The 25,287-nt window shown below is 35.4% G+C and overlaps 1 protein-coding gene across 4 annotated transcripts in view; it reads left to right on the forward strand.

Annotated features, from left to right (window-relative positions):
- Positions 1–25,287, forward strand: part of LOC124555147 (uridine-cytidine kinase) — a 133,917-nt gene that overhangs the window by 43,920 nt on the left and 64,710 nt on the right. For 3 of the 4 annotated variants that reach the window (XM_047128964.1, XM_047128961.1, XM_047128963.1), the window contains exon 6: positions 1,594–1,642. In XM_047128964.1, the coding sequence (XP_046984920.1) occupies positions 1,594–1,642 (49 nt within the window). Of the gene's footprint in view, positions 1–1,593; positions 1,643–22,025; positions 24,266–25,287 lie in introns of those variants that run through there. The other variant, XM_047128962.1, reaches the window with a different exon arrangement.

Here is a 25,287-nt window from a genome sequence, read left to right on the forward strand (position 1 = left end):
TTTATACAAAACAAATAAACGTTCATGCTACCAAAACACATGTAACCTTTCTGACAGCTGACAACAGAGTGAATACCCAATATTGATAACATTGTACACATACTTTTGAGGCATGTTTACAAAGACAGTGACAAAAAGTTAGTGCAAATCGGACTAATGCAACACACAAAATCATAAATTTCTGCTTACTTTTTAAACACTCTTCGTGTTGCAAGAATTATTAAGTTTCAATGCAGCCCTTCAAAGAAAACTTCTACCTTTTAGTAGAAAAACAAAGTAAGAACAAGCCTTAAATTCTACAGACTGATTACATTATATGGGGTTCGTTTTACGAATAGCAATGGAGGAACATACATTCACATGAACAGGCATTTGGTTCTATGTTTGTAGTAGAATCCTGACTTCCGTTCTTATGTTAATATTATTTACTCTATAATGTTGTGTTTCGGAAGAAGCTATCTTTTTTTTTTTGTGCTCCTTATGGTCTTATTGCATTTGTACAAAAATAAACGCAGCCGAGATGTTATCTATCTGTATGTGGCGTCGCCACAGATTCAAAGCGCGCGCCACGGCAGGGCCGGTACTACGCTGTGAAACAGCCTGTAAAAGCGCCTTGTGACGTAGCTGGGTTGGCAGAGTGTGGACTCACTCGCTCACTCTTCACGTTACCGACAGACTATAATGGTAACTGAATTCATCAAATTCAAGCAACACAAATATATTAAATTGTTGAATCATTTCAGCAAACTGATACTTGAGGAATAGTATTGGTCAAATTCTTCATTTGTTGTACATGGTATCAACAGCTGCTGTATAAATTGTTCCCTAATACTGGTACCATGTATGAAACTACTGAAATGCATTTTTTTGTCACATTACATATTTCATTTTATTAAGTTAAAACACTGCCAGTGGAAGGATTGTCTCCTCCATTTCTTACTTATGGTGGGGATACTATGTCTGCATGGATGTTTCAGTAGACTTTCCACCCTAGTGCAGTACATGGAAAAATTAAAGAAAATGGGAAAGCAGGCCGGTGAACAGTGAAACAGTACAGAGCTGACAATGAAGTTCAGTAGTAAAGTAATATTTTTCGGGTGACCAGTAAAGCATCATCGGTAGCTGGGAGTGTGGGGAAGGACCTTCTTCCTGCTCCTTGCCCCATGCAGATATTCTTCTGATTGCCTACTGTGGGTGTGCTACAAAAATACTTTATATACATTACCATTTCAGATGTTAAATTATTAGATTTTCTACCACAGAAAGAGGAGGTTTTCTCCTTGTTGACTTACTTTTCTGTAAACTTGAAAGAGAGTTGCTGACAAATATTGCTTTCTAGTATTTTTTTAAGCTAATTAAGCATCTGGTTTGGCAGGTGGCATGTTAAAACTATTTGCTAGGTGAGGTGTAGAACCACATTTGATTCCCAATTTAGAACCCCATTTTAACTGATCTCGAATGATAAACACAGAATATACTCTAAGACTGAAATAATCACTTCTTAATAATGCAACTGTTTTCAACTTGCACATGGTAACTTTAATATACTTGTATGTTTATTGTTCTCATGAATGTACTTTTATCTTTTTTCAGACAAAGAAGTATGCAGATGTCATTATCCCCCGTGGAGCTGATAACACTGGTAAGTACTTTGTAATTTTTTATAAAATAATTCATTTTATTAAATTTTTACTTTTACAAAGCAGGAATTAAATTATTGTAGTGAGCTGTGTTTCTGTTTTACTGTAGTTAATACTTTTTCTATTTATGATTTTTAATGGATAATGGTACTCATTTAAAATTACCACTTCTTTTGGAGGACATTGTTTCTAGGAAGCTGAAACTCATTAGTTAAGAAAATTTTGTAAAACATGCATTGAAAGTTGCTCATTTTGACATATTCAGATATTTTTTGAGTACATATCATATGAAAGTATAATAGTAAGTAATGAATTGTGTGAAGCATGTGAAGGAGATTTATATGCAAGACTTCCTCTTCAGCACCAGGTTGATAGCTGTACTGCAATTTTCTCTCTCTCTTATGTGTAATAGTTACACAACCTCTGAAGTAAAGAAAGTTACTGATTTAGTATTTTTTGTTGAAATAACTAGTGAGTCATAGACTCCATGTTTAATATTGCACAACCATTTTGTCATGATGAATAACATCACCAGAAGTTTCTGTTCTGCACGTAATTGGTTTGATGATTGCCTGAAGGAAGATAATGTGAAGTTACAAGTTACATGTGTTTGAGTGTTGTTGTATTTAAGCTGTGTTGGATACACAAGAAATTAAAAGAATTTATGAAAATATTGATACTCTTATATTATGTAATAATCCTCTTATTTTTCATTGTTGTGAAGGTTATGAATTTAATTTTTATCAGAGAAAGTACTGTATCTTCCCGAAACTACTATAATAACTATAGAACCCATTTCTTCCTGAAGTCTATTCCCAGAATTTGTCATTGTTAGCATTTGATTTTTTGAAAAGATAACATCTGTATTGGTTATTTGTGTGGTATTCAGTTTTTAACACAGGCACGAACATATTCTTTTTATGAGGATTTAATTTGGCTTCACCAGTGTCTTTGTGGTGAAAATTCTTGTGCACAGATTCGCTGTAATTAACAGGACATATTTCCCAATAATACACGAGTCCATCAACTTTAGACTGTCTTTTCAGTTAGAGCATGTTGTGCGTTATAAGATGTATGCATGCATTTCTAGTTAGAAGAAATATTTTAAATTTGTTCTTAATGCATGTTTTTGTGAATATGATTCTGGCATAACTTGTCTTTTTAAGTATTTATATTTTTCATCACGTTTTGAATTCGACTTCTCACTTAGTTGCAGCTTTTTCAGTTAACTTTTTTGGATTTGCTGATTTGTGCTATTTCTTGTTCTTAATTGCTTTTTGTAGCCACTTAATGCTTTAAATTCCAGCATTGACAGTAATGATTTCTGCTTTTGTAATCATAAGTGGGTTATGTATTGGCATGACCATTTCTGCATGCATACCACTTATGGTTTTGGTGGTCGTTAGTGGCTACAACAGCAGCACGTGTGTTTGTAGTGTCTTAAATAAAGACTTGTCTTCATCTTTTCGTTTGAAAAAAAGATGAGGTACTGATGTGCTTTCCAGCCAGTTTTCTTTGTGTCAGCATAAATGTTGTTGTAATCACCATTTTCACTATTATATGATGTGTATTCAAACATATGTAGCAGAATTTGTATTTTATAAAATGTCTATAATTCAGTTAGACTGCTTGACTCCTTTAAATGGTCAGTTGTTGACCACATTAGAACGTACCTAATGAGTGAGATTCAAATTAAAGCTGTGTATCCACAGTTGTCAACTGCTTTGTGTAACTGTGGTTGTAAATTCCCTCCATGAAAAATAACAATAATGGATTTCTGGGAAAGTTGAATTAAAGTTTTAATAAGTATTTCCCTCTCTCCCTGTGTATGAGTGTGTATATCTGGGGAAGGGGGGGCCAGTGGTGTAATTTGTGGAAGGGGAAGGATGGTTGTTCAGCAAGTAAATTGCAGCAGATTGTGGCAGATAATGTTATCATTATTTTATAAGCAAGTGCATATAAAGTACTGTATAACCATTTTGTGTGCTATGTAACTGTTGGTGCATCAAAGTTGAAAGACACGGTGTAGTAATGGACCTACTTTTTACAGGTGTTACGGTGATATCTAGGTCCATGTACATCATTATCATCAACTGCTTGTCACTTACACTAATTCAATAAGATGATGATAACAGTACACAGCTATTGAATATTGAAAGTTCCAGGGTATAATCAAGTACTGGCATGGTCAGAAAGCTATGTTAAACATTGTTTACCATTGCCTTCTGCATTTCTTACATGGCCTAACATTTACACAACCACTGTAGCAGACCTTTTGCTGAGCTAAGGATTCAAAATCTGAATGTTTGTAATGTTGTTAGCCAGGTCACAGCAATTTGCAAGATTGTAGAATAGATCTGTGGTGCTTATAAAACCCTAAAACCCACTTGTAACAAACTCTCAGGTCCATCAAACGTATTAACAGTAGAATAACAGGTTCAAATGTTCATATGAAATAAACTTTTCTGAAACGTGATTTATTTCATTATATTCAAAAACAGAAAATTATTCTGATTTGTACATAAATCTCTGGCAATCCAACACTTTTGAGGTCAGTGATAAGTTTTTTAACTGCAAAATTTGACCTTTAACCACTAAAACTCTGTTTTTATTTTCTCCATGTTATTATTTTTCTTTTTACCTCTTAATCATCATTTATATCATTTCACTCCCCTTTCATTTCACTGACAAACTTTTAAAAAGTTTCACAGGCTGCCTAATTAACTTGAATATGGTGTCAACAAAAATCTCTTGAAAATACCACCAGATTCAGTTTTCATAGCAGATTTTAACAACATTCTTCCCAATTTTTTTTATTTAAATAAGGAAATTGTTTCATTTTGTGCTCTTTATTCTTTTGGAAACATGTTTGTTTTGTTAGAATACATTTGGGAGCCATGATATCGTCCAATTGATTTCATCTGTTTTCTATCACACATTTAGAACAGGCAGACATGAATAAAATAAATAAATAAAAATGAATTAGGTGCTTCACATGATTGCCTACCAGCCTTTTAAGAGCAGCATTTGCTTGTGTTGTATTTTGAGAGCAAAATGTTGAGTAAGTGTGTGGAATTAGTTTTTTTCCCCGATACTGTCGTAGTCAAAATGCCTGGATTCCTAATAAGCACACAATTTGAACTAATTGTAGACATATGATGCGGTAAGTTCATTTTGTCACGTCAGTAATTTTTTATGTGCCTTCTTTCTGAAGTGTGGCTACCACTACTCCGCGTACTTTACTGTTAGTTCCCTTTGCATGGTTATCAATCTTTATTTTGTATGCTGGAATGGAGAACTATATTTTGTGTACAGCTGTGTAATTTGCTGTTTTGCTTGTACTTTAGTAGTTCATGTTCTGATCCTTGTTTATTATCTTATTCTTATGCTCTATTTGTATCATTGAAATGTTTTGATTTGCATTGTTTGATGCCAAGGGAAGAACTGTAGGTTTTGTCTTTTCTTGCCAACTACTAATTAATTAGTGGACCAGCCTATCTGTTAAGCACTTTTTGTTTCTGCAACTCTTTAGTTTCTTTTATGAAGTAATCAGGGTTAGAAATTTTGGCCATTTCCTTGAAGAAAAAAAAGTGTTAAATATTTTGTAGCCCTCTGAGAAGTGTATAAAAACTGAAAAGTGCATTAAGGAAATTCATTTAATGTTCCATTAGTAAATTGAGAAGAATCTCTTCTCTTGTCTTTTTTTATCATAATCAGCTGGCTTTCAAAAGCAGTGCTCTTCCAATTGAGTGACATGACCATTCTCTGTGGACAGACTTAAAGCTTCAGGTAGCTACTGGCTCCTCTCTGCTCATTCCAAATATATCTTTAGCATATATTCCACCTATAATTAAACAACACAATCCCTGAATTTACACAGTTTTTGTGCCCTCACTGTTTTCTAAATGTTTTATAAGTAATGGACAATGTTTCGCAGAGTATGTTTAAAGCTGTTGTAAAAATAAATCTATCACATGTTTTCGTTATCTCTTGAAATAAACCACTGAACACGTATGTTAGAGATGTCTTAATTAGGTAAAGAAGCATTAATAATCTTGACTTTTCTATGACAATGTTTTTGTTTCTTTTTGGCTATAAATATGTTGACTTATGTGATGCATATCTTGTTGACATTATGGTTGAAAGCTCGGACTATAGCTTTTCTATTTGCCTCATGTGCTTCATTTAGTTGCGGTGGTTATGGGAGGCTAGAACCAGAATTTTAGTAACTATAGCCACTGCATTAATTGAAAGCATCAACAAAAATAATTTAAAGTTTCAATAGGCATTTCTTAAGACTTTATTATTAGAGAATTTATCAGTTAATGTAATAATGGGATGAATGCATTTGGCAGTTCCTTTAAATTGTAGGAAAATTTCTCAAGCTGGACTGAAAATTAAATGCTGACTAATTCCATCATTTCCAATGTTAAAATTGTTGAAACATAAAACTTCATTGAGCTTAAAGAATCAAATAGTGTAGGTTGTATGTGTTTGATTTAAGGGTATATATTTTTAAGTGCAAAAACATTTCAGAGCTGTTTTTTTTTTCCTACCGTGGTGGTAACAAGAAAGTAGCAGGCTGTCACAAAAACCACTTCAGATGAGATGTTCAGTATTCAATAATTTGTATTTTTACATAATTTTGCTTTTTGTGTGTGCTTTTATGTGAGAAAATTTCTTTGGGTAGCAAAATGTCAACAAGGAGTAACTACTGGTATGTACCCAAGTAGAGAAAACAATAAATAACTGTTATAATTGTTTTAAAATTTCATCTTGGGAAGTATTGCAGTTGTTTTATTGATCATATATTGTTTATATAATGTGTGTGCAAGTGTGACTGTGCGTGTTTCTTCTAGCTGTCACCACTTCTCAATTGCTAAAGTACAGTTTTTAATAAATGTAGTTAGAAAAGAAATGTGTTATTTACAGTTTTTGCAAGGTTTTGTCACAGTGTTACTCTAGAAATGTCAAATAATTCTAGCAGCAGGAATTTATTCATTACACAGTAATGTTTAAAGTGAAGGTATGTATCTACAGTTGACATGTTGTCTGTGTGGTCAGACAGTGAACATTCAGGAGAAATACGGTGCCAGACTTCACACAGGATCATTAAAATTTCTACTTGTTTGTAATTACTGAGAAATATGATACATCAAGGAAGATGAAAATAGATATCTAAGCTCTGAAAATGAAGCCAGACACATCTTGTTAGTTGTATATTATACACATGTTCCCCCACATACACTGAAAGTCATATAAGCACCAGCTTCTTGATTAATGGTAAATTTATTACCGATAGTGAATTGGAGAGGTGCTACCCATGGAAAATTGTAGCAGAACTCAATACAACAGATGATATATAACTATTTTAAACAAACTAAGGCCAAATGTGCTTACTCCAGTTCACATAGTGCTATGAACCAATAATTGTATTAAAAAATACACTGAGCCTTTTGTTGTAAAAGATAATCTCATTAACATAGGTACAGTTCACCAACGAAATTAACACATTCTGCTCAAAAAACAGCATTACAATATCACACGTCTTTAGGTGGATTTTTTAAAAATGTAAAGTACGTAACTGTAGTAAGGGAATTTGAGGACGGAATCTCTTCTGAAACAGTGGTGCCAAAAGAATATTCTTGTGAAACTATGCGATTTATTCCTTAAAATTGATTATACTTTCACAAATGCCAGAATCTCATGCTGTTTGAGTCTTCTTGAAAAGGAAAGTTCAGAATTTGCTCATGATTACTAACCATTGGCTGATACAGTTAACAACCGTAACAGCTACTAGCCGTATTTATCCAAACATCACAACACTATGACTGGGTGATCAAAGTAAATAATCTCAGATGCCAAATGGATAAATGACTCATAACTATAGTGACACTGTTTGATAACAATGGATCGTATGAGTAAAATGAGAATATATTTTATTCTCAGAATTTCAGAGAACGTTCTCAGGTTCGCATGAATAAAGCAAGTCAGAGAATTTACTTCTCCTGAGAATGTTCTGAGCTTGAGTAAAAGGGTGGGGGAAACTGCTCAACGCAAAGAACATTCTCCACTTTCGAATGAATAAAGTGAGAGAAATTTCTCACAAGAGGAAAATATTGTCCATTCTCTGAAATGAGCTCTGTAGCATACTTCGAGCAGAGTAAGTTCTGTTAAGGTTAAGTTTTACTGAGTTTGTTTAGTAAAAATGGCAGAATTTGTGTTGCTCGGAACACAAAAAAGATATATGTAGCCTGAAGAAATACTGAAGAGAGAAACTGCAGAAGATTACAGGTTTAAAGTTTATACAGGTTTCACAGTAAAAATATTATTTGGCTGGTGAATTCTTTTCTTGAAAATTGTGAAAGAATGGGTGCCAGCCTTTCAAGCCAAGTGAAAATGATAACATTTTTGTGCTGTTTTAGCAGACTGGTGTAGAAGAATAATTATTAGGTATACACCAGACAACTGTGTCACAAAAATTTTCAGATATTGTTCATCATATTTTCTCACAGCTTAAATTTTATACTTTGTTATAATAGAAATATGTAAGTGAACCACAAAAATTAATAACAGTTTTATGACAAACCTAGAGATCCATTTCTCATAATGAAACAGCTTGGGCAACTGCTTAATTACTTGATGCACGAGCATCATATGTAACCAAAATTATCACATCTTAGAAAACTCTGATGAGGTCCTGGTTTGGAATAGATGAAAGTGTGATGTATTCTTAAGATTTATTTTGTGTAATGTGGTCACGTGACTTCTGGAAGATCTGCAAAATATCCAGCTATGACAGCTATAATCTCTTAATTGGAAACACAATATTTTCTAGTCACAAGATTCTTTAGGCATGAAAATAGGTGGAAATTGATGTTCGATATGTGGTTATTGGTTGGCTGATCCAACTATTAATACTTCAGTTTCCAAAAGACTAGATAGGTGCATTTTCCTTGTGCGGGATGCATTTTTCCAGTTCTTTGCTCTTATATTTTTTCATACAGTTTTTACAAAAGACTTGGACAATGCTATAGTTTTGCCTTGTGAATGGTAATCAGTAAGAAGAGTCCTTTTTTGTGTCCCAGAAAACAGATAACAATTTTTTCAGGTATATTAAATAAACTTGGCTTTTTTGGTTCAAGCCCACCAGTCTACACTCAATGAGTTTATTGCAAGCACACTGGACAAGAAAATTTGGGTAACCCATGAGACATTGTTTTAATATTGCCAGAACACTGCCTCCAGCTCTGAAAGTGCCTCAATTCACTGAGTAACTGTGTCCATGTGTTTATTTGGATATGCAGTATTCAGCTGAAACCACTCGTTGATGATCAGATCTAGAGCTATTGAACTGTGAGGATTTCAATTGCTACATTGCACCCACTGTTCCATATAGTCCCAGACACTTTCTGTGGGATTGTGCTCGGGTGATTTAGTGGGCCAGTTCAGCTGTGATAAGGTTCCCGTGTATTTGTCAAACTGGGAATGTAGCATCTAGCCCTGTTAATATGATTGCCAAGTTAGAAGATGGGATTGATCACAGCAAACTCATCGTGTAGATGTAGATGACAGGGCAACACTTAGACACTGAGAATGTTGAAATAATTTTCCAGTTCATTTTCGTGGTAATCTCAACCAGACACCTTTCATCATTTGAAAAGAGGCAAAATTGACTCATTACACCACGCTACACACCTTCAGTTGACTACTGTTCAGTATCTTTGTTGTTTAACCCATTGAAGACAGTGTTATTTGCTGTTGTGATAAATGGCCTTTTGTGAGGGTCCAAAGTTCAAATGTCCATTGTATGCAGTTTCCTTTGAGCATTTGCTTGAAAACTGGTTGAGATAGACCTGCATTCACTGGCAGCAGCATTTCCTGTTAGGTCGATTGTGATCGACAAGGTGTGACACTAATCTCTGGTCCCTTTCGGTTAGGATCTTTGTATGATCATTGTTCTTATGCCTTGTTCCATGGCATTGAGAGGTACGTCATTACATGTAAGACATGTTGGACAGTATGCATTGGTACATCATTGACGGTGTGGTCACGGTCATCTCCAAACACGATAGCTCCTGTCTGCTCTTCTGTCACACCTCCCTGTAGACCCATTGTACTGGACTGATTACATACAACCGACTAGCAGATTTCACTGCCATAATTGATGTCTGCAGTGGAGGGTCACGTGGTCACCTGCTGCTACTGTTACACTGTCTACAGAGTTCTGTTTTCTGGGGCTGGAAGTTTTATCGTGGTGGTAATCTAGTAAAATTACTGTACTCTGTCTGACAACAGTGTTTCAGACTTCCTCAGTGTGTTTGACCAATACTGGTAGTTAAATATTTCCATCTATTATGTAATGGAAATTCTTATTCTTGAAGGTGTGATTAAAGCAAAAGTGTATGCATTAGAGAACATACAGAAGGTGACACCACTAACAACACATTCATTGTGGCTCTCATTTAGAGATTCTCTATTGAAAGAAATGAATGTATTTTTTGTAATACTGAACATGACTGAATTCAAAGACTGTTTCACTGATGATCGGATAGGCCTACCCCGTTCTTCAAGGATGTTTCCTCTCACCTCTGAGTTCCCTAGATATTTTATATTTTATATGCCTCATTCAGTTTCTCATGTTAAGTTTCATGTTTACTAGAAGCAGCAATGTGAAAATTGTTATTGAATATATTGGTAACAAATTGAAATAACTTTAGATACCAGGTATAAATGTGGTTGTAGCTGAGAGCAAAGTCTGTTTCAAAGGTGTGATTCACTGTAAGTGCTATAATCCAAAGAGGCTCAGAAACTGTGCTCTTCAAATTTTTTGCCTCTTTGATCAACAAATTGGTCATGCGTTTCCTCACATTCCATATTATGGCAAGATAACAACTGAATGTTTTATCATCCTAATTTCCCATCTACATTTTGAATAGTGATCAATTTGGCAAAAGTTCTGAAAGTATGTACCAGTGGTTCAAGCTGTAGCAGCCATACAATCTTTCGACTTGCTCGGGAACTGCATAAAATGGAAATGCACAACATGGACAGTTATACCAATTAGGAAGGATTTTTCAACAGGTACAAAACAGAAATAACTGCAGCAATATGAATTGTGTGCCTTTCAATCTAATGTGCATGCGATGAATCTATCCTTCCATGAAAAGAGGTTAGTGAAAATGCTGTGCACATTTTTTGACCCTGAAACCCAACTGTCTACTGGTTGCAGAAAGAAATTATTCTACAAGGTGTACAACTTTGCTTCCACCGTTTTTTCCCCAACATTTGTGGATTTGTGAGGTAGCCATACAGTTGGTAGAAGCAAGTACGCAGATGGGTTATAGAAGTTAAAGTTGTGAATTTCTACAGAGTTGGAAAAGGAAGAAGCTTCTCTTTTATAATGAAATGTCAGCACTCAGCTTGTGGGTAATGCTAGGAACAGAAAGAGAGAAGTACAGTATTCCATAGTTTCGGAGAGGTGTAATGGGAAGATACATTTTATAATGCCAAATGAAAAGAATTCAGGGTTTGTGGTTTGTTGTGGAAAAAATAAAGAGGGGAAGAAGGGAGACTTCTCTACTGTGATGAGACAAGTAAGATTAAGCATGGATTCCACTGTGGAAACTGCTCCAAGAGACACCTCATGGAAAAAAGCGTAATGGAATAAAACCAAGTTAGTGTTACCTGTAACCCACAACAAATAATAAAATCTTCAGGTGAACTTGTGTATGTTACTTCAGCAGCAGTAAGCAGTCCATGGGAGTGAAAAGTGATAACTGTCAAAAATCAAGGAACAGACTTTTTGTAAACCTTTAATAACTTTGGATGAGGTGCTGTTGGTGTTAAATGCTTCAAAACAAAGATTTTTGTGACTGCAAAGTATTCCAGTTAAAAATTTGTTAGAAACACAAACAACATAATTTCAAAAATACATATAAACGAAACTATATGCAGACCAAGTTGACATGACACAACTTGTACCAATACAACTAAAACAAAACATCATTGATATCATCCTTGTCTCAGTACAAATACCTGAACTTGTCCACATCAAAGTGGTTTCACGAAACTGCAAAGTCAAGATAAATCATGAAAAAAATGTAACGCAAAGCTGCAGTTTATCATTTCAGCTTCTTGACATAATTGTCAAAGAAACAGGAACATAAGAAATAAATAATTGAACCAGAAGTAAAAATACAATGGGAATGGGAACCATGGATCATCTGTATCAACTTGTTAAGAAAATGAACATCAAGACTTAGAATCTCATAGATAATTCGTTCATTAAAGACAGAGCATTACTTCAAATTAAGAATGGATTAAGAAATCACTTTTGATTTTTCAAAGAAACCATACCAGCAGCTGCCCTGAGGGTTTGGGGAAACTGCAGAGAACCTGAATCTGGGTAACTAGATGAATTTTTGAATGCTTCGCATCCTGAATGATTCTCGTTCTCTGACTACTGTGTCAGCTGATTCAGTCCTGCTTAAAAATGTAGGTGTAAAAATATAAATGGGCTGGACTGTTTGCTTAACACAGAATTCAGCATAAGGAATGTAATATCAAATTGCTGAATGCTTAACTCAGTGAATATACAGTACAAAATTTGACAGAGTTGCTCTTTAAATAGGAAAATCATATTTGACAATTGGACCAGAGATCATGTCAAGGAGTAATATGACACACATGAAGAAAGCTTTCTTCAATAAAAAAGATTTTGTGCTGCCAGAAATTGGTGTGGAACTGAGGAAGAACTTTGTGAACTGCTTGAAGTGCATCATTGTATGGAAATGAAAGAGAGACAAGGATAAAAAAAGAGAAGAAACATGCTGGTACGTGAGGAAGTTAAAAATCAAGTGGAAAAACAAAGATAAACTGCTTTTGACAAGGAAGGTAATGAAACCAGAAAGGTTGGACATGTATACAGGGTGTATCATAATAAATGGTGTAAACACATACAGTTAAAAGTACACAATACTAGAAGCAAAAAAGTCTCAATAAACATAGGGTCGAAAATGCATACCTTAAGAGCTACAAGCAATTTTTCATCTTCGATACTGTGAAGCAAATCTCTTCTACTGCAAGCTCTTTGCTTTCCATATTTTGGGAAGTGGTAATATGGACCAAAACAAGAAAAAATGTCCAGTAAACATGTGCATGCCTTAAAAGTTATGAGCACTTCTTCATTACAAGAGTAGTGTTCCAAAGTACTGCAGATGAACAGGTGCTCATAGCTCTTAAGGTATGCATTTTAGAGCACATGTTTACTGGACATTTTGCTTGCAGTCGAAGAGATTTGCTTCACGGTATCGAAGATGAAAAATTGCTTGTAGCTCGGTATGCATTTTCCACCCTATGCTTACTGAGAATTTTTGTTTCAAGTATCATGTACTTTCAACTGTATGTGTTTACGCCATTAATTATGAAACACCCCCTATAGGGCATGACAAGCAGTAGAGAAAGGAAAATTTTAAAGAGCAAAAAGAAAGAACTATGTAACACAGTTTATTGATAGCTATTGTTGCAGAGAAGAAACGGGAATAGAAGACATTGTGAAACCTATCAAAATAATAATCATTATCCATAAAAATAAAATATCACACTTCTAGGCAGGAAAATTTACTGTGAAATGTTACACAATAGTTTTAATCTATAAAAAAAGAACTGCAAAACTATGTTTAAAGTGCTCGAATGTGCTGCAGGATTACACAGGTATTACAACTTTATATTTGTGAGCAAGCTGTTTTTACATTAATTTTGGGCCAACTTTATTCACACACTGATCCACTTGGTAAAAAATGCAGATTTTTCTTAATTGTTGTTGACTTTTACTTGCAACATACTTTTTAAAGAGAGATAGATGTGTAAATAAGGCCCTGTATAAGAAAATATTGAATATGACATTCACTGGAGAAAGTGTCATCTGCTACTTAACTTAAATTTTTTAGTTCAGTGTAACTGAAAATTTTAAAACATTTATGGAATCAGATGGAAGAATTCATTAAAACCACATACTTTCTCAACATTTTAAAATATGAGGGGCGTTCAGTAAATAATGCAACACTTCTTTTTTCTCAGCCAATTTTGGTTGAAAAATGTGGAATTTGTTGTGGGAACATTATGTAATATTCTCTCTTCAGCCTCTTTAGTTTCATGAAGTTCCAGTTGGTGGCGTTCCTGTACGTAGCCTCGAGAATGGTGTCTGTAACAGAGGTGCATTCCAAGCAGAGAGCTGTCATTGAGTTTCTTCCGGTACCTCGCCGATGTTCGTAGACACTTGGAGAATGTCTGTGGAGACGTGGCACTGGCAGTTAACAAAAGCAAGGTGTGTCATTAGGCGAGGCGGCTGTTCCCATCACATCGAGGTCGTGCACACTTGTCCAGTCTCTTGCGTGCTGGCCATCCACACACAGCTGTTACTACACTCATTTGAGGTGATCAATAGATCACGATCAAATACCTCTCTGCTCAGCTGGACATATCTGTTGGTAGTGCTGATACACCCATCCAGCAGTTGAGGTACTCAAAGGTGTGCACACTGGGTTCCTCATTACCTAACAGAAGACCACAAAGAGCAACAAAGGACCATCTGCGTGGGGTTGCTTGCGTGTTATGAGGCTGATCGTGACAACTTTTGTCGAACATTGTCACTGGCAATGGAACACGGGTTCGTCACTTCAAATCAGAAACAAAATGGCAATCCGTGGAGTGGTGCTACACCACCTCTCCTCCGAAGAAAAAGTTCAAAGCCGGAGCCTCAACCAGTAAAGTTGTGACAACAGTCTTCTGGAACTCTGAAGGGGTTATTCTGTTTGATGTCCTCCCTCACGGTGCAATGACCAACTCTGAAATGTATTGTACTACCCTCAGGAAGTTGAAGAAATGGCTTCAGTCTGTTCGTCGGCACAGAAATGCAAATGAACTTGTCCTCCATGACAATGCAAGTAAGGCCTCACGTCTGTGCACCTGAGAGGCACTCATAAAACTTCATTGGACTGTTCATCATCATCCATTGTACAGCCCATATCTCTCACCTTCAGACTTCTATCTGTTTGGACCAATAAAAGATGCACCATTGGGAGCAGTATGTGGAGGACGGGGAGGTTATTGATACAGCAGGAGGTTGGCTCTGATGTCAAACAATAGCATGGTACCATGCGGGCATATGGGCCCCCTCAGTGAGGTGGCAAAAGGCCATCACATTGAATGGAGATTATGTTGAAAAATTGGGTTTCATAGCCAAAAGATTGAGGAATAATAGAGACGTGTTGCTCCCCCACTATTACAAGATATATCACAGTTGACGAGTTCCGGAATAACCCGCAGACGCGCGCGCGTGTGTGTGTTTAAAAAAAAACTATGTGGCCTATGTTCCTCAGACATTTATTAGAGTACTGTGTAAAAATTTGAAGTAAATCGATCAAGAACGTTTTTAGATATTCGGTAACACTGTTAAACCATGACTTGTTTTTATAGAGTCGTTTAGATCAAATTATTTCCAGCAGATTTCCAGTATCAAAGGAGACAAATTTGACAATGCTAATGTATTTAATGCAAGTTCTTAGCTGAATGTATGGTTTCTAACATGATGTATTTTCTCTGGGGGTTATTCAGTAGCGAGGAACATTTGCATGCTGGTGTGTTTTCAGAGTTAATTACTGGTGCTATAGGATTGTCAGACTTGACAGTATTGAGTTCTGTTGTTATATAACAATATAATTAATTAAATACAGTTTTTGTCATAGCATTCTTTTAACAGAAAAGCAGATTTATTAAGCATTGAATTCTACCTAAATCATTATTTTTGAGTTTTATGTAGCTCTTCTCAGAAAAGAACTGTGCAGTATTAGCTATATAGTCTCCCTCAGATATGATGACTGATGGGTTGCCCGTTTGCCGAATCATTGTTGCACATTTCTCTTTAAGTTTGTTTTTTAACTGTAAGTAGTTTAGTTTGTGCATAATTTACAGTGGTGTGGAATTATTCTTTCAATATAATTTTGTTAATACTTCATGCTTTTACGATTTGCCAGTATGTGCTGACATTTAGGCACTGTTTAAGAGTCTTGAAGCTGTGTTTTAGGACTTTGCTTAGTAAATCTGATTCTTTCTCTTGAATTTGATTTTAGCTTTGTTAATTACCCTCTCATAAAATCTGTGTGATTTAGGCACAGCAGTATCATTAGCTTTAAGACAATTCAAATGGGTAATTGCTACTCTCTCTCTCTTAATCTAAAGTAAATTAAATTGTGAATATTACTGGTTACAACTGCAGTGAATTCTTCAATTCATTTCCAATGGGCGCTATATGTCAGCAAGCTGTAGATGAGAGTTTTAAACAGTTTGCTGACTTCATGTTTTTGTTTATACTGACGCTGGAATTCCTTTTGGAGCCATATCTTTTCCTCCTCCTTTTGACTATCTTTTTCACAGACAAATGTGACAGTTGTATATAATTGCTGTATGTCTTCCATTACATGTCATAATATATTTATATGATGAAAACTTATGTATTTTTAATGCATTCACATGCTTTAATATGTGTATTAATGTATGACACTAGTATGGTTCGTTAGTTGTTGAAAGCATTTCTTCACTAATGCCAAACTTATTTTTGAAAAGTCCCCTACTTCACGTATCTTATTTACTGTTGCTTCTTGGGAGAAAACAGTTCTTTCATGTCTTCTGCTGTTGAGTGTCACGTTTGGCAAAGTATTCATTTTTACCACTCCTCTTGTTCTAACTAGGAAACCAAGAAACACACAGTTGTAAAACAGCTATGGTTTATTAGGTCACAGAGTGACAACAACAAAAATACACTGCATGTAGTTACAAGTAATGAATACATTTGACAACAGAGAGCCCGGAAGCTTGTCTGTGGCCTTATAAAGATGCTGTCTCTGTCTGGTGTCAATGGAGTTGTGCTATGCGTGCGTGGCGGAGCATGTGACTGTGGCTGGTGACTGGGCTGCCCCTGGCGACTACTTCGGGTATCGGTGGGAGTGCCATTTGAATGTCGGGACACACTACACTTGCTGTAATGGCCCGATTCAGGTCCGCTGTAGGCGATAGGTGTAGTAACGAGTAGGTTACTACACTACTCCGTACTTGTAGGGGGAAGGACAGGTGCCACCGTTTGCGTTACTGTGACTGCACAGACGTCCTTCTTGTCCATTGCAGCATTTGGGTCAGCACCCAAAGTTGCAAGAAGTTTGTGATCCACAAGGACCAGTGCGTATGGACGAAAGCAATTGGGATGTGGTCACCCCCACCACCCGCGGATCCCAGGGTGACTAGTGGCCAGGACCGGTGACAGAGGGGCAGGAATCATATGGATGTCAGAGTACACAGCGAGGGGCATCAGTACAGGCAGTGCTGCGGTACGGGCAGTGACAGTGGCAGACTGGAGAGGAGAGGCTCTGGCGATGAACACACAGCTTCCTTCCCCACTGACGGTGGCGCCAGCTCAGCACAAACGATGAGTGATCTCTGTCTTGCAACTTTTGAATAGCCAATGTCTGATGGCTGCAGTTAGCTCATATTGTCCCACATTAAGATTAAGTCTGTGCCTAACTGGTGACAGCAGTATGCATGTCCTCTGAAAATGTTTGAATTTGGTGGAGGTGGCATTATAGAGTATGGACACTTATTAGCAATGAATTTACGGAAATTTGAACTATAGGTAATGTAATCCTCTAAGACAGCAACATCGGTGAGATGCTGAACTTTAGGCATATTGAACACTTTTGTGCATAGAATGAGATAGTTTGTGATGTGAAAATTATTCTGTACTGTAAAAGGTAAGCTAGAATGCAGCTATTGAGTATTTAGTATTAGGTCTGATTACAATAGGAAAGCTTTGGGCATAGGTAAAAAAATTGAAGTATGGTCAGTTATTGCCACCTTTAACTGGGATTGAGGTTGAGTCTCAGTCTTTGTGTTAGTTACCTGACAATTCTCTAGGTGTACCACAATGTGTGTATGCTCTTAATTTCTTTAGTCTCGTAACTGAGTTTCACGTTCATATGATAGTGCCAAAAACTGGATGTATCTTTAGTATGGCACATGGACAATAGGTGTCAGCAAAACTTTTTCTTGTTGCATATTAATCCAGATTGCATTACATTCAGTATTGTTAATATGGTTGTTCTGATTACTGTTTTTGCTCGTTGTAAAATATGTACTAATCCCCTTCATTTCCAGTAACTAGAATTAGTTTAATCTACTGAGCCACCTAGTTGAGGGCATATAGTTTTTTATTGGTAATGCAATGTGTAATGGTTCTGTGGGAAACTGATATTAAGTGTTTCAGAATGACATGGTGGGGCGGAAGATGCTAATTTACAATTGAGTGGTTGGAGCTGAAAATAAAAGTAAACGTTAGGGATGGCACATTCTGCTCTACAGTTGCTGAAACTGTCAATGCTTTTTCCAAGTGGCATGAATGGAACTGTCAGACACAAATTGGGTTTTGTTAGTATTTTATATAACTGTTTCCACAGATTCCATAAGAGGAGGAGAATGAGAATCGTAAGAAGTTTTTGCAAGCAAATTTGCTGACAAATCTTTGAGTGTAAATGAGATGAACATACGCACAATATATGTCGTGATTGAAGACAGGTGTGTGTGTGTGTGTGGTGGTTTTTTTTCCCACCCACTATAAGCGGTGGATTGAGAGTCGTTAATAATGTTATCATGTTCAACAAAATGAAAAATTAAAATGGGCAGTGATATTTGACTTCAATCTTAACAGCTGAAGACCAGTTTATATAGGGATATGTTTTTAGATATTGAGCAAACCCTGTAAATTCAAATGTTTTTGAACACCAGAAAGTTACGGCTACAATGATGCGGTGTCACAAATGTGATATAGACATATTGTAGATAATCAAGAACAGTTTCTCTTGTATGTTCGTGAAGACAACCACTCCCCTCTCCTCCCTACCATCTGTAACAGTACACTATACACCCTGTCTTCAGCACAAGAATTTTATTTGAGAAGTTAAAATGTGTTTTTTGGTATTACAGTTGTAGTCCTGAAAATACCATTTCAATCTGTTCCCAAAAAGTGATTCACTAGATAATTGCTCAAGACATCACAATTTCTAAGAATCTTAAATCTGCATAACTTGGCAACGCTGTTGATCATAGGGATAACAAATAAGTAGTCTCCATTTGTTGAAAAGTAGAGAAAACATGAATGTGATGCAGATCTGCAACAGAGATAGTCAAATGTTGGATGACCTTTGACATGAAATGAATGTGGCATTTTTCTACTTGGGCTTTATTTATTTTTTACATTTCTTTGTTCCAGAACTAGTTTTATCTTTTTAAGTCATTACTGAGTTAGAAAAAGGTGAAATTTTCATATATATGGCACCTTTTGCCAGCTGAACACTCAATAATGACTTAAAAAGTGGAAGCTAGTTGCATAATGAAGATAAACTTTAAATAAATACAGCCTAAGTGGAAAAATACTGCATTAATTTATTCTCTGTTGGTCTATTGTGGACAGGGGACATTGGCTAGTTAAGTAATTGTCAACTTCAATGAAATTTACCAACAGCTGTATAATTTAAGATGTTATTTTATCTTATGCCATCTTCAGATCCCATATGCATATCTCCAAATACACGAAAATGTCATATACAGCCATGAATCACTGGGTGTCGTGAATTCAGTCATTACAGTAGTGATTCATTCGTAGATTTGTGGCTGTGTTAGCCACTATGAAGATGATGATTGACTGTAATCGTTATCGCTTAATGTAGCAATGTCGTAGAAGTAGTGTATTCTATGGTATGTAGTGTTCAGTGTGTCGGTAGCAAAGGCAACTGCAAGAAGAGACTTCTGACTTTTCAGTTAGTCTTCTTGTAATGTCTCCATATGGCATTCTAACTGAGGAGAAAGTAGCAATATAGGCACTATGAAATAACCACACTACTTCATTTTTCTCTGTGACAGAACATGTTTTTGAAAGAGCATCTATGTAACACAAACCAGCAAGACAATAGTTAAGAATTGACAGTTTCGAGATTGTGCTGTAATATAAGAGACGTATCCTGCTAGAGTAATTTTTCTTTAAAGCATGAGCTGCTATGGACTACATTTATTTCAATTGTTTCTCCTTTCTTTTCTTCCACATTTCTCAATGTGTGTCTCTTCTTTCTTCTTTGCAAGTGACTCCAATCTTCTTCTTCATTTTTGAGGGAAATCTTTGTAGTTCAGTAATTTACTGATACGTGACAGCCCGTTCTACTCCAGGTGTTATCCAATCCAGCTAGAATGTGTTTATCAGTTCTTTAATTACAGTTACCTATGGAAGATAGTTGTATTAGTTAATGCCCTGTCTGTGTAGATTAACTGAGTAGTACTATTTTCAATCTTCTTTTGCACTGAGGGAATATGATGTTTTCTTCTTAATAACTACTATCAAAATGAGCTGACAGTTGATTGCATTATGCCATATACATATTATTGTCTCTGTGCTTCCAAAGGTCTTCTTGTGCAGCAGTAAAATGTAAAAATAGTATGAGTTTATCTTTGAGGTTTTAATCAATTTCCATATTTTCCATTTTGTGTACATCACAGTTATAGCTCTTGATTATGTCTTAATCTTTGTCTTTTATGTGCAATACTGCAACTGAATCTTTTTCTTGTCTTCTTTACAGAAGTGAATCATTTAATTGAGTGTTGTGGATAATTAGCTTTAAATTGGTGCAAAAAACAATGCATTATACTGTGAAATGGCCACCATGCAGCATGCTTGTGCAGTTTGTGCATTAACTCTTTGCAGTATGCACAACCTTAGGAAATTAATGGACCACTGTGCAAACTATTTCATGGCTGTTAGTTCGTGGGAAATAAAACAAAAAAGTTCAGTCTTTTTAATTACTAAAAATTATGTACAACTTGGATTTATTCACCAATATATTATGTTGCACTGGTGTGAGTGCTTAAAAGTGATACAGGCATCACTGGAATAACAGGGTGTACTTTCAGCATAGTTGAGGTAATCCAAATGTAATTTGAGTTTTCGTAGGAAAATAGTTGTGCTCCAGTGCTTTTGTCAAGTAGTATGTTAGTTCTTAGGCATCCTCAGACATTACCCATTTCTCAGTCCAGTAATGGTGTAGCACTTTCATTTCTGTAATATTTAAGTTACAACAAAACTTAATGCTCAAAGTTACTGGCAAGAAATAAACTTTTCTGGCAATTTGATAAAAAGATATGATGAACATTAGAATTTGCCACAAAGTAGCATAAAAGTTATGCATAATTTTATTTTGTAACTTGTAAACTGAACAGTAACAGATAGTATCATTGCCAGTGACCAGTATATGTGGAAAGTTATCTGATAATGAGCTGAAAATGACGTGTTTTTGGTTGAATTGCTCTCAAACTAAGGAAGAGCATTTACTGGCATTAGAAATTATATTTTTCAGTAAATGAAGTGCTTGAGTTCCACATGTTTCAAACAGCAGGACTCTAGGAATGCTGTTTTTGGTATGTTCAGTAACTTTGTGTAGTTTTCTATATTCTCGGTTTTCATGCAAATCTTATCCAGAGAAGTAATTAGGTAGCAGCTTGCTGTGTGAAATAATTTTTCTCTCTGGTAAAAACATCATTGTTTAGTGGTGATATCTCCTGCACTAAAACTAACTACTAAAATTTGTGACCACTTAAAAATTTTACTAAAATGTTTAGTTTTAAAATAACATCATTTAACTACTATATTTGTGTTTGGCTTTTTAGAAACTGCAGATAGTTTTGTTTTTAAATGGGTGAGATAAATAATTGGAAGCTAACATTGTACACAACATGTGTAATATTGGTTGGTCATGAATGATGGATGAGCATTTATGATGAAAAATATTAACTCAGAGCACACATTTTCTGGCAAAGTTGTTATGAAAATGTTAATCACACATATCTTGATTCTGTCAGTTGAAATATGTAGGATCAGTTAGAATTCTGGCAATGCCTGTGTGTGCACGCTCTAACTTCAGATTATCAATTATGGCACAGATGTTACTTCTTGTGGAAATAACTGTAAACATTACTTACTCAAAATGGGATTTTCAAATTCTAAAATGCTTTTCCATCAATACATATTTTCCCTGCATTTGCTGTCTTGTAAGTTAATGTGGGTTTTATCACAGCTGTATGTATTGCATCACACTTCACTGAACTGGTACATCAGATATATAATTTGTACTTTTGTCTGTTACATTTTAGATAAAATAACACTTTTCACCATATTATCAGTTAGCTTACAGATGCATGATTGCCACTTTTAATGTTGTGAATCTCCAGTTTGTGGTGCATGGCTACCCTGCTCCCCAGATCTAATGGGCTGCTTGTGCTGTTTTTGCGTTACAGTTGCCATTGACCTGATAGTTCACCACATCTGGGATATATTACATGGCGTGGTGAACCGAAGATGGGCTAGCTCTAGCTCAAGCTCAGAAAACCTTAGCAGGTAGATTTGCTGCATGATTTGAACATTCCAGGGCATATAACATATGAACCTTTGGCAGTGTCCATGTATAATGGTATCCAGCCATGCACTCAATAATATTTAAAAATGCTTTGGTTCTGCCACACGGACTTGGTATTTTACTGTGCCACAAAATTATTATAGTCAATAAAAGTTCTCAAAATAAATTATTTTTCAAGGATGTCACTTAACTGTTTGTTCAGTGTTACAAATGCATGTCTAGTGTGGCAGACACTATTCCTAACCTTATGTGAGGCAAGAATGTAAAATTGGGCTATACTAAGCAAAAAAGAAAAAAAAAAGAAAAAAAAGGGAATTGTACAAGATGCACAAGATTTGATCATGAATCTTGATCTATATGGTTCTCAGTATTCATTTCTTGCCTCATATAGACCTGCTGGGTGCTTTACTTTAGACTAAAAGTTATTTAATAAATCATTGAATAGTATTTCATCAACAAACTAGAAGCACATTATTGACTTTTGTCTTTTTGTTGTCTTATTTGTATTATTTAATTAAATATTCATATTTAATTACTGTGTCGTGGAACTGTGTCATTCTGTATATATTCCAGAAGCATAAAGCAAGTAAAGTTTTTGTATTAATGTGTATTTCTTGCACAAAAATACTTTTATTTGTTGTTCATGTTTAGTTACTCTTGTAGTATGGTACATAATTTAATTTTTGATGCTGCAGGAATATTATCAGGTAAACTAAACTATTTTAAATAGTAAGGCTGTGAAATGGTATCAGTATTTTACTGTGACTGATGAAATGTTACTTTGATAGCATATCTTGGAGAAAAGGTAATTTCAAGTTGTTTCAGAAGGTCAGCTGTATGTGTTATTATATGTACATTTGTAAAACGGAATGCTTTGAACGGTCCTCTTCCTGTACACTTGGGAACTATCCACTGATTATGTTGTGCAGGAGGGAAATATTGTTCTCAAGGACTGCCTCTCTTTCCATAAAAGTGTGAAAATGAAATGTTTATTAATTTCACTATTGTACTGTAGTATTGATATGAGAGGTTATCTGCAGGATTTCTTTGATGGGAAAAATCACATCTTGGATATGACTCTGTGAAAATCAGAATGATTTTCACTTGTAACATTTATTTCCTTTCTGAGATCTGTATGTTCTATATGATTCGTACCTGTTGTTTAAAATTGATGACACCATTATCTATACATAGATAATGCCAAACATTTACACTCTGCGAGTGTTTTGTGACAGTCTTCCTTTTAATAAATATGAACAATATCATAATTTGAGCCAGTTGCTAAGCACTAATAAGAACATGAAGAAAACCTTCTGTATATCGTCAAATCCTTCTTACATTGTGAGTTTATTAATGTTTACTGTTCTGCTTTCAGTCATAACGGTTTATTATTATTCAGATGCACATTAGTCAATTCATTCCGTGTTATGATATTTGTAATTGTGTGTGCCTGAAAATAACATTAGTATGGACATGTAGTAATACAATAGATGTCTGTTAAACTCCAAAGCCTACCTGAACGAGGTTTGCAATTTGTGTGTAGCAGAGGGAGATTAGTCATGTGTAAATAAATTGTAATCCATTGAGTGCACTATATTTGTGTGATTCATTATGAACTGTTTATAAGCTATCTAGTTTGTGTTTTGGATGTTATTGACACTAGGGGAAGAAGAAAAAATCAGAAACAGAAAATATTTGGTCCTAAGAAGTAAAAATTGCGCACCTCTAAATTCACTTAGCAATTACTGAAAAAAAAATCATACAGATTCTGCTACATTGTCTGTTTCTCTAAGTTATAAGTATTTGTGTAGGGAGGAAAAAAATACAAAGCTATAAAAGTTATTTTGCTGCAATAACTGCCTGTATCATCAGTATCTCATGGTTTTCACAATTTAAATGGTGCTCAGAATGCTGCAGAGATTTTTTAGAAACTTAAGGATCCTTCAGCTGTTATATCAGTGCTGAAGAAACAAATCAGAGCTGCAGTTCTTGTCACCATAACTTAAACAAATATTTGTGAGTATTCAGTATTTTTTATTGAGGTTTTGACATTCCACTTGTGAGACTGAGTTTTGATTTGGATGTACTTAAAATGTGGCTTTGTATTTTGAATAAACAAGTAAGAGCAAAATCTCATTTTTAATTTCCTTCCTGCCATCCCTGACTATGTGCTCAATAAACTCTGTCCATGAACTGTCTTTCTCCATCTTCCTGTACTCGTTCTGCTATTCCTTTTATTCCTTCTGTATTGTTTTTTTGTTGTGGTTTCCTTCCAGTGTTTGATCATTACGCACATGAAAGCGTTTTTTGCCCTCTATATGAAAGGCATAATTTGAGTATCTGACTGTGTGTGAAATGTTGCATGTCAAAAATACCAGCAACTTTTTTATATAATAGTTATATTACAGGTAGCAAATAAAAAGTAGTAATTTATTGGTTGTTGTTGGTATGATGAGTTAATGGTTTAAAATGTTGACTGAGAAACAGAGAGATTTTTCTTGAGGGGGGGGGGGGGGGAGGCAAAAATGTATGTGGAGACTCCTTAGTTAATTGGTATGAGCCCTATAATTTCATTTCATTGTATGGTGACAGCCATAGTAGGTCCTAAATGGTGGGGTAGGTCATAAAGTATACAATCTCCCATGCCTCTGAAAGTTATGTTTTATTAAGGGTACAATTTATTCAAGTTGTTGGAGAGGACTAAAATGTTGAAGTGGGTGCTTATGGCTATAATAGCTTCATATGATAAAACAATGGAAATATTGATAAATGATAATTGAATGCAATCATCTATTGTTAACAATGTTGTTTGTAATAGCAGTACTTTAGCATTACTATGTATGATGATGTAGAATGTGGGAGGTGGAAGGAGGAGAGAAAATGGATGAAGCAGAGCCAGTACAATGGACTGTAGAGAATATTCATTGAAAAAAGAGAGATAATTGGGAGATGGGGAGGGAGAGAACATCTTGTAACACATACTCTGTCTTTATTCCCTCTCTCAATTTATCATTGTGGTGCTTGCAGAGTGGTTGCATACTGGACTTGCATTTAGAAGAACCACTTATAAAATGCCACTCACTGACCTGTACCACACAAGGATAGTGTGGCGAACCTCCATCACCATAAGTTGAGACAAAATT

This window comes from Schistocerca americana, chromosome X (assembly GCF_021461395.2).
Source record: "Schistocerca americana isolate TAMUIC-IGC-003095 chromosome X, iqSchAmer2.1, whole genome shotgun sequence".
In the NCBI taxonomy this organism is placed as follows: domain Eukaryota; kingdom Metazoa; phylum Arthropoda; class Insecta; order Orthoptera; family Acrididae; genus Schistocerca; species Schistocerca americana.